General features: G+C 36.2%; 1 protein-coding gene across 1 annotated transcript; it reads right to left on the reverse strand.

The window, feature by feature from the left end:
* Window positions 1-1,288: 1,288 nt before the first annotated feature.
* On the reverse strand, window positions 1,289-10,785 carry SR45 (arginine/serine-rich 45). Its single transcript, XM_059577125.2, has 13 exons — window positions 10,476-10,785; window positions 9,921-9,989; window positions 5,947-6,035; window positions 5,456-5,502; window positions 5,274-5,354; window positions 5,016-5,181; window positions 4,674-4,926; window positions 4,528-4,581; window positions 3,416-3,532; window positions 2,382-2,448; window positions 2,267-2,298; window positions 1,502-1,571; window positions 1,289-1,390 (listed from the first exon to the last, which is right to left on the reverse strand). Exons 1-12 carry the CDS (start codon window positions 10,697-10,699, stop codon window positions 1,502-1,504), a joined length of 1,269 nt encoding a protein of 422 aa, XP_059433108.2. The 5' UTR covers window positions 10,700-10,785; the 3' UTR covers window positions 1,289-1,390.
* Between the last annotated feature and the right edge of the window lie 1,960 nt (window positions 10,786-12,745).

Genomic DNA, 12,745 nt, shown 5'->3' on the forward strand with positions numbered 1-12,745 from the left:
TTTGTAGTTAGAAAAATTTATAATTTTTTATATCTAAAATCAATGAACCAATAATATCAAAATTTTAATTATACCCAGGCATAACCTTTGCAGGGAACGTGACAACCTCATTTCTTCACATTAACAAACAATTTTCTTCACTTTTTCGCTCACAAAAAAATTCAACTCATTTCTACTTTTTATCATATCTATCCTCTTAAAACTCTTTGCCAAGCACCTAATAATCTCTACAATATCATTCTCAAAATTCTATGGATCCCAACTTGTTATGGATTCAATCTTGTCTAAATACGAGGAAGCCATAGAGAAACTACTTTTTATTCTTTCATCTCGAACTTCGTGAAGAACCCCATTCTTTTTCTCCGTCAATTAATTAATTTCTTCAGATTGAGCAATGGAAGATAATGTATTGGAAAATCCACAATTCCTCATTTTATTTGGAACATTGTTCGAAAATCATTTGCACAAGAATCACGAACTCCAAAAATTTAATTCGTTTCTATTTACACGGAGAATATGATCATTGGGACAACGCGACCATTTAAAAATATGTTGTTTGAAAAATATGACAGCTGAAAAATATATTCGTTAGAAGAAAGAATACAAAATTAAAAAATAATAAAGAGTACATAAATAATATGGAATTTTTTTTTTTTTTTTTTTTTGATAAGTAAGTAGAACATTAATTAAATAATATGGAAAATAATTAATAATCAGATGTGAAGTGCATTTGATCAACCTCTAGTTAAATTAGAAGAAAAAAATGTACATAAACTCTACCCAGATGAAAACGAAATTCAATCTTTAATTTCTTGTATCATTCGAGTCAGTTGGCACAATCTTAATTTCCTCTTTCATTTTCGATAGAACTGAAAAGACCAATAATAAATGAATTATTTCTTGCACCATTTGTGGGCTTAAATAGGCCCAAATTGAAGAATCCAACACTGCCCATATTGAGTTCAATCTCATTGAAAAGCTCAAAGTATTAATGCATTTGGTATCAACACAGCCTTGTTCATTACGGTGCACATGGACTGGCCTTATGGGAACAAAGGGCTGGAAATCGGCTCATAAGAAAAGGTTTTTGTCATTCATTTTTCTCGGTGAATATTAGCTTTGGGTAAATAATCTGCACGTTTCCATACTCTTACCAACCATATCAACCATACAAACAGTACTTCCATGTAACCCTAATAAAAGCAAGAAAACACGTTTTGTACATTTTCTTTTTTTCATTCAGAAGGTCCGACTTAAAAGTACTTTTAAGAAATGAACAAACCACCAGTACAAAATATAGCGTCCAACATAATGTATATAAACCCTAAATGGTAAACACCTGAAGAGTGCATATTACAAGCATAAAATCTTGTTTTCATTGTCAACAAACCTAGATCATACATCATTCCCAATTAATTCCAGGTTCAAAAGGAGGGGGGGAGGGGGGAGGGGGGAAGAAGAGAGAGAGAGAGAGAGAGAGAGAGAGAGAGGCAGTGATTACCTATGGCTTACGAGGTGGCAGTGGCGAACTACTGCGGCTGCTGTTGCTACTGCTTCTTCCTCTCAAAGGCCTACACATAGCAACTTCTCTTTAGAACAGACAAAAGTCCACAAAAGAGTGAAACATTTAATGCTGCCAACACAAGTCCTAAACCCAAGTTATTTAGCTTCGTAAGAATGAAAAGGAACAAGTGTCTGTGTCCCTATTCTAGAAAGAGAGAGGTGTTCCTATTCTCGAATGGGTTGGTATTCATTGATTAATCCTATAAATAGTAATTGATTATGAGGCAGTGTGTAATCTTTCACTGAACCTCTCTATTGTACATGCCATATATTCTAACATGTATCAAAGCTATAGATTTAACGAAAAGAGCTTAATAAATCGAGTCTTTCTCTTTTCTTTCCCTTTTTCCTCAACTGATTCTACAGAAGAACCCAGTAGAGTATCTGCAACTCGTGGTTGGAAGCAGATGGCACAACCAACCACTTGTGTTGGCAGTATCCAAGGTTTATATCTTGTAGATATGAACCACATGACATTGAAGGAAAGTCCTCTTGCAACTTCATAAGAAATGAAATTCATCAAGACGATAAATTTTTTTTCTTATTACAAGTAATCGAAATTCCAGATCAAGATGATAAATAATATACAAAGAGATAAGAAACAGACAATAATGTATTCCAATATTTTTTCATCAAGAAATAATCCAATCGAAATTTATTCAGATGGATAACAAAGTAAACATTCATAGAGAGAAATAATTACCTTCTTGGACTACGACTCGATCTCCGGGCTACCTGTCATAATTAGGCAGGATGAAGCCATGTCAAATATCAAGTAAGATTAATTCTCTTTTAAACTAAAAGAAACAAACACAAACCTTGCGTGGACTAGGTGATTTAGAGTAGGATGATGACCTCCCACGTCTTGCGACTGGTCCTCGACCTCTATGGTAGACAATGCACCACAGTAAAAGACATGCTTAAGTTAGAAAGTAAACAAGAACTTGCAGCACAAAATAGGGGCAATAGATTTCGTAACACTCAACAACAGTAATACATTTTAACAGTTGTAACTTAAGTAGTGAATTGAAAGGACACATAATCTTGCTATCCAACTTCAGCACCTAGAGAAGCTTTATGCAAGAAGCAAAAATAAGCATTTCCTCGTAAGAACAAAGGATATGACACAACTTACAAATTTAAGGAAAGATGGAGTAATTTACGTCTAGCCTTTAGAAAGAAATACCAGTATTGTCTAATAACAAGATAATGACAATACAGACACTTCCTTCTGGCTATGGCCATGACATACCAATATCCCAGATATCCTCAGTCACCCTAGCCAAGAACAAAAGGCTACATAAACGACTTACTTTCAATACATAATTATCTGCAATTGACCATGTTAAGCTGTGGTATTGACAACTCGATAAACTTCTAGCATTTCTTTCTTTTGAAAGGCACGACATAACAGAGGAACTACATCCATATTGCACTACCACCGGTATGTCTACCAGTATGCCTTTTCCAACAAAGTCATCAAATCCACCATCTAACTAGGTATAATGCAGATGTACAGAGAAACATCTCCACTACTTCCTTATGTACAACAGCCAAAAAAAAACATGGTGGCACACCCTCAAATGAAGCAATCCTATAAGATACATTAGAGCTCCACATCTTAGAAGCCCATAACAAAAAATGTTATAAACCCTATCTCCACCCAAACATAATGAATCTCACATATAAACATATAAACATAAGCAAACAAAAAACATATTCAGAGAAGAGATATAAACATATAAACAGAAGCAAACAAAACAAAGAAAAGAAGAGATTACATTATTCAGAGAACTAGAAAACCAATCACTCGAGATTAGAATTAGAAAAAATCTAGCTATCTGAAAGTTACCTCCGCGGGGACACTGATAGTGAACGTGAGCGAGCAGGCCTACGAATAGGAGATCGACTACGTCTACGACCAATAGGAGACCTTCTAGGAGGACTACGAGCCCGTCTTGGAGGTGTACTGAATTGAAATACAATATCATTTTCAAGATACAAGTTAATAAAATTCTAAACATAAGCATACAACAGGTGGACATTTGTAATTTATGAGCATATGAATAAAAGCCATTGGTTCTCAAGGGCCCCAAAATATATATATATAATCGAAATATCATTAAAAGCAAATAGCGCTACCTAGGTACACAAGAAATACACAAAGGAAACACCTAAGTAGAAAAAGAAAAAGAACAAAAAATAAAAACATGAAAACTAAGCACCCAAAGTTGTCCAAAGATAAAAGAGAAAAAGATAAAAGACTCAATATCTGCCAATGTCCTCTCGCGATCTTTAAAACTTCTATCGTTTATTTCCCACCACAAACACTACAGGAGGCAATAAGGCATCATCTTCCACCCATCCACACTACTAGTTCAACAATTAGTCCACTAACAAGCAAATAAATCAGCTACTCTACTAGGCATCAACCAAAACAGCCCAAACCGACTGAAAAGGCATTCTATAAGGAGTCATCAACCTCACAATGAAGGAGAAGATGGTCCACGAACTCCCCACACCTCTTGCACATACAACACCTATCAACCACAATGACATGCCACTTCCTAACCCTACCACCCTTAGACAAGTACATCATTTTCCAATTAGCCAAACAATGTTCTATCTTTTCAATAACTCCGTCTCAAATAGACTTTGGGCTATAACAAACCATTAGTCTTTGGGCTAAAACGAATCACCTTCGCTTAAGGACAGAAAAAATAACTCATTAATAAAATGGCAGTTACTAGAACCACAAAGGTCATTCATCAGTTAGACTATTGCCACAAACACTTCGCTAATGATTGGCACCAAGATGTAATCACTAACATTGTCTAGATGGTTGATACAGAATGAGCTCAGCCAGTAAAATACTATCATAATTTTTATTTTCATTATTTGACCTGCGCATTGGTTTGCACTAAAAACAGAAACTTTTTAACTATAATTTAAAAGCATAATTACCGGCGCCTTGGAGGAAGTGGGGATCGTCTGCGAAGAGGACTGCCACGCATCCTTCTGGAAGAGGCCATATTAAGATGATAATCAGTTGAATGCCTATCAAAATCAGTTAAGACATGAAACTAGCAAGATAATAGTTTGTAGTGAACCTTGCAGGGGATCTATTGCGCCTAAGTGGAGATGGACCTCGGCCAGGAGATGTGGGCCTCCTCCTCGGAGGTGTATCACCACGTCGATAAGGTGATTCTACTCGACGACGCACAGGAGAATCTGCACGACGACGCACAGGAGAATCTGCACGACGACGCACAGGAGAATCTGGCAGTCGTCTAGGAGATCCACCCCTTTGACCAACAGGGGATCTCCTTCTTGGTGAGGCAGGAGGCTTCCGACGGGGAGAAGCTAATGTCATCAAAAGTAAAGGACAATTAGAAAACACAACAAAAAACTGTACAATGTACCACTCCATAAACCTAGTGTACGGGGCACACCTTCCCTCGGCCGCTTGAGTCCATCCTTCTCACCATCAGCACCAACGCTATCAATTTTGGGAGCATCTCTCTTCGAAGCATTGGCAAGGGCTTTTAGGGGTGGTGACACCTTCTGTCGTGGAGGCAATGTGAACCTTGCTTGAATAACATTCCCATCAATTTGACCCTGCATTAAGCCAAATTAACAGCATCAATTTCCTGACAACACATATTTCCATACACCTAATAATTCTACTCCAACATTGCACTAAAACCTACTCCATCCATGTATAATTGGGCCTTTTCAGCATCCACTCTTGCCTTGAACTCCACATATCCATATCCTTTCGGAAGATTGACCTGCAAACATGGAACAAGCTTCAAATGACTTCCCATGAAAAAATTACCTGCAAACAGGAAACAAGCTTCAAACAATTATGTGACATCCACAACAAACTTACATTGCGATCCATTGCCAGCTCCACATTAACAACTTCGCCAAAGAAACCTAAGGAGTAAAAACACGGGTAAGAATACAAAAAACCACCAATTAAAATATCTATATATGAAATATCAGCTACTAAAATTCTTTATGGCCAATAAATAATAAGAGGTTCCTTCAATAAGTTACCAATTCATGCACATTAGAATAAAGCTCTTTAATTTTACAAATTCAATAACTCTACAATTACTTTCTAATGCCAGGACATACTATCAAGTAAACTGAAAGGAAAATGCCTTCATTGTCATGTGAAAGCTAGGATAACAACAATCACCCACAATGCTTTTAGTTGTCTTGTTAAAGCTATACAAGTACATATGGCAGTGATTCAACTTTTCATTCCAAACTCTATTCCTAATCATATCCTTTGCCTTAGATGCACAAATATAGCAGCTAAATTTAACACAATGTAAACATCATTAAAAATTTAGAAATAAGTGACAAACTTACCAAATATTTCTTTTAAATGGCCTTCATTAACATTCCTGCTAAGTTTGTCAACATGAAGAACAAGCGACTCTTGAATAGGAGAAGCTTTCCTGAAATCAATATGTTTTTAACACATGCAAGAAACACATGAGTACTCCTTATTTTCTTCTCTTTACTTTTTTTTCTTTTTGCAGGGGGGAGTAAATGCTATGAGACTGTCAAGGGAATGAATTAATAGATAGATTTATTATTAGAAGATCTTGACCAGCTAATAGAACTCTATACAAATAAAAAAAAGATACAAAAAGAGAAAACAGAAGAAACTTCTTTTTTTTTATGTCAAGGAACCTCTCCAGGGCAGGGCCCTTCAGACCCACCTCTGCAAAGTAAACCCCGATCCCGTGCATCGTACGCTCGAAAATTTTCCAACACAGAACTGGTTAAATCGCTGGCCTTTCATCAAGGAGTGTGGCCCCAAAGGATTGTTTGCACCCATGAGGTGTTGAACCTTGGACCTTAAAGGGATGATACCTCAAGACCAAGGCCTCCACCACTTGGGGTTAGAAAAAAGAAGTTTAACAAAAGGTCATCAACCCAAATATAAATTCTAGCAGAAACATTCCACACTGTCAATGTAAGATATGCAAGTAGCAAGTGACCAGCTTTCGAAGTACTCAATATAAGTCTCTAATTGGTATGCTCAGAAGCTACCTCATACATATTTCATCCAATTATTAAGGAAGTAGGGAATCAAACTATGGCCTGCTCAATTGTTGAATAAAGAGTATGAAAAGAACGAAAGTTCAACCGCATAACTCTCTATTAGTAAGATCAAGCACGGGTCTAAAAGATAAATACACATTTAAAACAAGCATTAGAATTCCCTAACATTCTAAACTAAAAAGAAACTAACAGTAACATGGGGTTGCAAACCTGCTTTTCAGCAAAGAAAGCTAAGGGCGACTGAAACAAGCAAACAAGTCTACTACTCATCTAGACATAACCTAGTCTAACACAACTAAAGATAACACTCCATAATGAACAAGCGACCTCATAAAGGAGAAGAAGATAATCCATAGACTCTCCGCTCCTCTTACACAAACAGCATCAATTGACCACAATGACATGTCATTTCCTAAGGTTATGCATGGTAAGGATCTTTCCCTAGGACGGCTAACCAAGCAAAGAAAGTCGCTCTCAAAAAGAACCTTAATCAGTCAAATACTCTTACAAGGGAAAAGGGGGGGGGGGGGGGGGGGGGGCCGCATCTTGAAAGATAAGGACGTTGTAGAAAGATCTAGCATTGAATAACCCTCTCTTGGAGGGGGTCCAACAAATTTTGTCTTAACCTCCCTGTCTCAACCAAAAGGAGTACAATAAATTAAAGAACGAAGCAAAAACTACCACCACCTAATCATGTGCTACTAAAGCTTACATTCCGCTAAAAGGATCTACTAGAAAGCTCCAAATGAACCACTACAAAAGTATCCTTAACATAAGCAATACTAGACAAATCCAGAAAAGCTTCCTTAACGGTTTGATCCCTCACCACAAGTCATGCCAAAATCTAATCTTAGAATCATCCCACCTCAAATCTGGTATGACTAGAAAACACCTCCCAAACCTTCCAAATATTATTCCATAGCCCCACGCCATACAGCCCAAGAACCTCATTGAAACACCACCCACCCCATGAGCTCCCATATTAAGTATTCACAACAACTCTCAACCAAGCCTCTCTCTTATCCAAAAAGCACCATAGCCATTTTTCCAAAAGATACAATTGAACGAGTTTCGGACCCCCCAACCCTCCCTCAGCCATCGAAGAACAAACCTTGGACTAGCTTACCAAGTGAAATTTGATCTCTTCATCTAGCCCACTCCAAAAGAAATCTCATTGTAGCTTCTCTATGCGGTTCGCAAGACCAGCGAGAAGAGAGAAAAGAGACATAAAATGCATAGGCAAATTGGAAAGGATGCTCTTGATTAAGGTAATCCCATCACCCTTAAACAAGTACATCTTATTCTAACTCGCCAAGCGCTATGTAAAACCCTCACCTTAGGGTGCGGTGCGGGCCTAGTGTGTATTTTTTGGTCCAAAGTGTTGGGCTTTGTTGTGCAGCCCAATGATTTTGGGCCTAGTTAGCTTAAATAAAATAGGATCAAAGCCTACAAAGGAGACCATAATGGCTACTGGATTTTCTAGATTAATGTTTTAATTGAAGGCATAATTTAATCCCTAATGGCATGCATAAGTTGATGGTTCAATTTATGACACATGGCATATGACAATAGGAATAAAAATCCTATGATTCCCCACACTATATAAATTTTGGACTAATGAGCTGATTTACATGTATAAACCATAGTTTACAAAATTAACCTTCACATGATTTTAACTATTGGATCTCAAGACAATATACTATTAAACACCTAGATTTTGAGAAAAGCAATTTGACATGGTTTTAACCTTGGTTTATGAAACTTTACATGCTATGGACCACCTAGTTTTTGAGAAAAGTTTCTTTACTTGCAAGAACCTAGGCAATAGGAGGTGACTTACCACTTTTGGAGAGACCAACAAATTTTATGGAATTTCAAAAAAATCAACAATTGGTTTCTTATACTCAACCTTACTATCACTCTAGCTAAGCTGTCAACGTAGTTCAAATGAATAGTCACAGGAATAAAGGTTAGTCTATGCAAAGTCCAAGAAGAGTCAGGATTAAAATCCATTTACTAAACCCACCCTATCTGACTAGTATCCGTATCCGTAAAGTATATGTCAAATCTTCTCATGTTACCCAGGGAGTGATTTTTCACCCATCAACATTCCACCATTTCAAAATAAACTTTGCAGGTTACAAGCCCTAAACAGAGCCCCTAGACCTCAATGAGAACCATATTCTCACAAGAGAACATCTATCCCAAAACATCTACTATTCAAAAAAAAAAAAAAAGCAGCTCACGTCAACGGGCAAATGTAAAAATGTTAGGTAAAACATCAACATCATAGATCATGTATGCCTATTATAAAGTATACTAACCCGAAGATTTCAAGTGGAGATGTATGGACAAAACAACAAGGAACTTCGACACAAATGTCAGGCGCATGTAATTAAGATACTAAAGAATACTAAAATGCCACGAATATCCCTAGAAAAAGATGTATGTAAACTATTATGATCAAAGACAACAATTATAAAAACATTTAAACTATATTTCTAATTAAAAAACTAGAGAATGCTCCCAGTTGAGATTCCTATATCTGTACCAAATTTCATCATAAAAAATAAACACTCAGTCAACATATGAAAACATCTGGAACTTTATCAACATACTATGTTAGATTTGAACTTTACTTACACTTTCTAATATGGTGCAATAAGTGTTGACGTGGTCTAGTGTATTATATGTTATTATTGAGGGCATTTATGTAATTACATTATAATACAGTGACAGTAGGAATCCTTATTTTCTAGGTCCTCTCTTTCCAACCACCCCTTTCTCTCTTTCTCTTGTTTCTTTCTCTTTTCTTTCTACTCATTTTTTTATAAGTAATTCAATCTCAATAATAGAGCAGAGGGGCACAACCTAAGTACAAAATAAGTATAAAAATAGTTTTTCCTTTCTGATAATTGGGCCAACGCCCCTCTAAGTGCAATGGAGGTCACTAAACTAGGCCATGGACCTTCTTGATCACCCATTGACCCCATCCAGGTAAGTATATAAAAATAGTTTATCCTTTATCAACATATTATGTTAGATTTCAGCTTCATTTACTTAAAATGTTCATTTTATGCTTTTTTTTTAGATGTCAGCTTCATTTACTTAAAATGTTCATTTTATGCTTCTTTTTTTCTTGATAGGAAGGACTAAAATGCATGCTGCAAATTTATGGAAGATTGGTAGAAAAGGTCTAATAGGAAAAACAGAAATTCAATTTTTTTTCATTATAAGTTTAATTATAATAAGAAGTTCAAAAATAATTTCACCTTGGGGGTGGAGAAATCCTTTTTGATTGTGGTGGTGGAGAGCGACCTCTTCTAGCTACCTCAGCAGGACTGTTACCATCATTCCAGAACACAACAAAATAACATCAAAAGGGGGAAAAAGGGGGAGAGAAACAATCAGAAAAACATGTGTTTCCTACAATTAAAATAATCAAAAAAGTTCCTATAAATCGATGTGTTGGGCATTTATAAGGAAATGCATGTTGTTCATATTGGATTCGTGACGAGTTCCTAGGTCATGTCAAAAATTCTCACCCTAGGTCGATGAGTTGAGCATTTATAAGGAAATTCATGTTGTTCATATCGGATTCGTGTCGAGTTCCTAGGTCGTGTCAAAACCTACCCTACATCGCTACTCTTTTGCTACAGGTCTCACCAACCCAAAAAAAGGAACAGAGAAAACTTCTACAAATTAGACACCGTTTGGCTCTAGAGAAAAATAAAAAAATTCAATGGATATAAATACCGTAAAAGTTGTACATTCAAAAATTAAAATCCTGGCATATATAATTTACAAAGGGGTAAAAGAGTACTGACCTCTTCCTCAAGGGAGGGGGACTCGGGCTGCGAGAACTGACGCTCCGGGACGGAGAGGAAGACGAGGAGAAGGACCTCGACCGAGATCTGGAACGCGAGAGCGACCGAGAGACGGAGCGTGAGCGAGAGCTGGAACGGGAGTCTGAGCCCGTGTAGGACCGGGAGCGAGACGACGACGCGGACCCCGACGGCGGCGACCGACGGCCTCGGCTTGGCTTCGCCATGGCTACGGCGCGCGAAGTGAGAGAGAGAGAGAGAGATCGAAACCCTAGAGAACAAGTGAACTAGGAAATGAGCCGTCGTGCGTGTTTGTTTACGTACTTTGTTTGCCGGTTTAGAGGGTAAAAATGGCATACCACAAATGTTACCCAAAATGTTTCAATAACGGGAGAAAGAATTCTGTACACGCTGCCAATTAAATATGACGGTTGACACCGTGAAATTCCGAAGCGGTCCCTCGCCCTTTTTTCCGGGGCCCCGAACCCTCCTTCAAGTTAGAAGGGTACCCTTAGTCCTAAGGCTAAGCGCATTTCTATCAAACACTTTCAAATAAAAGTTTTATTAAAATTTAATTAGTATAAGCTTTTTTTTAGTTCCAGCGAACACTTCGAAATAAAAATTATGCTAAAATTTGCTACCGTAAAATTTTAAATAATAGTATTTAATTAAAATATATAATAGAATAGATAATTTGTTGGAGTATTAGTAGAAAATGCAATAACTAAAATAAAAATTTGTACTTTTTCAATGGCCATTTTGACTTGGAGCATTTCCAACCGCTTTCTTTTGATTTTTCATAAACTTTCGTATCAAAATACACTTTACAATAACTTTTAATTTCATTATCTTTCCTTATATCCATTAAATATCATATTCTTACAAAATATAAGTTCCTATATACGCTCAACATTTTTATAAAATTTTAACACAATCTTCAATCAAAGGCAAAAACATGAAAGATAAGAGAGGAGAGATAAAAAATTTGTATTAAAATAATGCTTGGGAAAATTTTAAGGAACTGATAGGGTATCTGCTATGAGGGGTTTTTTTTTTTTTTTTTTTTTTAACATTTTACCTATATGTAAAAGAAAAGAAGGAATTGTAAGGAAGCTGTTAAAAATGCTATTAACTATACATTGCTTATATCTAAAGACTGCCCCTCCACCCAAAAAGAAATAATTTAAAGGGTTAAATGTTATTTTATCACTCGGATCAACTTTTTTTTACATAAGTTTCATTTTGTATCATAGATGGTACTTATCTTATGGGTAAACAAAAAGATGGTACCCATGTCCATCTTCCATTCATGAAACTAACGAAATTACACGTCAAACTAATCAAAGACTACTAAGTAGTCATATGCCTCATAAAAACATTATAAAAATATTTTAAAATTATTAAAATTAAAAAAAAAAATTCTTCAAATGTTTGTTCAAGACAACTTCCATCCATTAAGATAATCAAGGTTCATGAATCTATTATGGTAAGAACTAAGGGTGAAAAGGTGGTTATAGTTAGTGGTTATTGGCTAAAACTGCTAACTGTAATCGCTTAGGTGATTAATAAAATCCACTAACCGCCTCCACTAACCGCCTAGGTGATTAATAAAATTCACTAACCGCCTAGGCAGTTAACCGGTGGTTAACGATTAATAACTCTAATAACTGCTAACCACTTTTTAAAATAAAAATTTTATTTTTTTTCATTTTTCTTCTGCTAAAACATGTTGTTTCTATCGTAATACGATAATATCATACTATATACGACATCGTTTATATAGGCGGTTAGGTTAGCAATTTTGAAAAAACTTAAAACCACTAACCATAACTGTCTAGGCGGTTAGTGGTTTTTGCTCAGCGCCTTCAAAAGCGGTTAACAATTTTTGCTAAGTGCCTTTAAAAGCGGTTAACAGTTAGCGATTAACAGTTAGTGCCGCTAGCCTTTTCACCCTAGTAAGAAGTCCTAAAGATTATACTGGGGTTGCAACCCTTTTCCACCCATTTCCAAAAACACCATCTTCGCCTCATTAACATCCCCATCCTTGAATTAAAATAAATTTTTTTAAAAAATAAAATAAAAAATCCCATCCTTAAAGTGAGCATTGATCATCACAGTGACATAAATATACACATCAAAAGTTAACTTCATTTCAAACATTCTATCGTAAACCTTCCAAAACATCTCCGTCAACTCTCTCAATAATAAAGTACAACTCAACGTACGTAGGAGGAACAAATTTAACATCTTTTAAACCCCTATGATCATTAGAG

This window comes from Corylus avellana, chromosome 11, assembly GCF_965113065.1.
Source record: "Corylus avellana chromosome 11, dhCorAvel1.hap1.2, whole genome shotgun sequence".
Taxonomy (NCBI): Eukaryota; Viridiplantae; Streptophyta; class Magnoliopsida; order Fagales; family Betulaceae; genus Corylus; species Corylus avellana.

What these genes read in the sequence shown, in the direction of transcription:
- SR45 (XM_059577125.2), bottom strand. Translation starts at nt 10,699, where the DNA reads ATGGCGAAGCCAAGCCGAGGCCGTCGGTCGCCGCCGTCGGGGTCCGCG. An exon ending in CCACTTCCTCCAAGGCGCCG is followed by an intron (nt 3,533 to 4,527) that starts GTAATTATGCTT and finishes ATTTCAATTCAG; the next exon opens with TACACCTCCAAGACGGGCTC. An exon ending in TCGAGTCGTAGTCCAAGAAG is followed by an intron (nt 1,572 to 2,266) that starts GTAATTATTTCT and finishes TGCTATGTGTAG; the next exon opens with GCCTTTGAGAGGAAGAAGCA.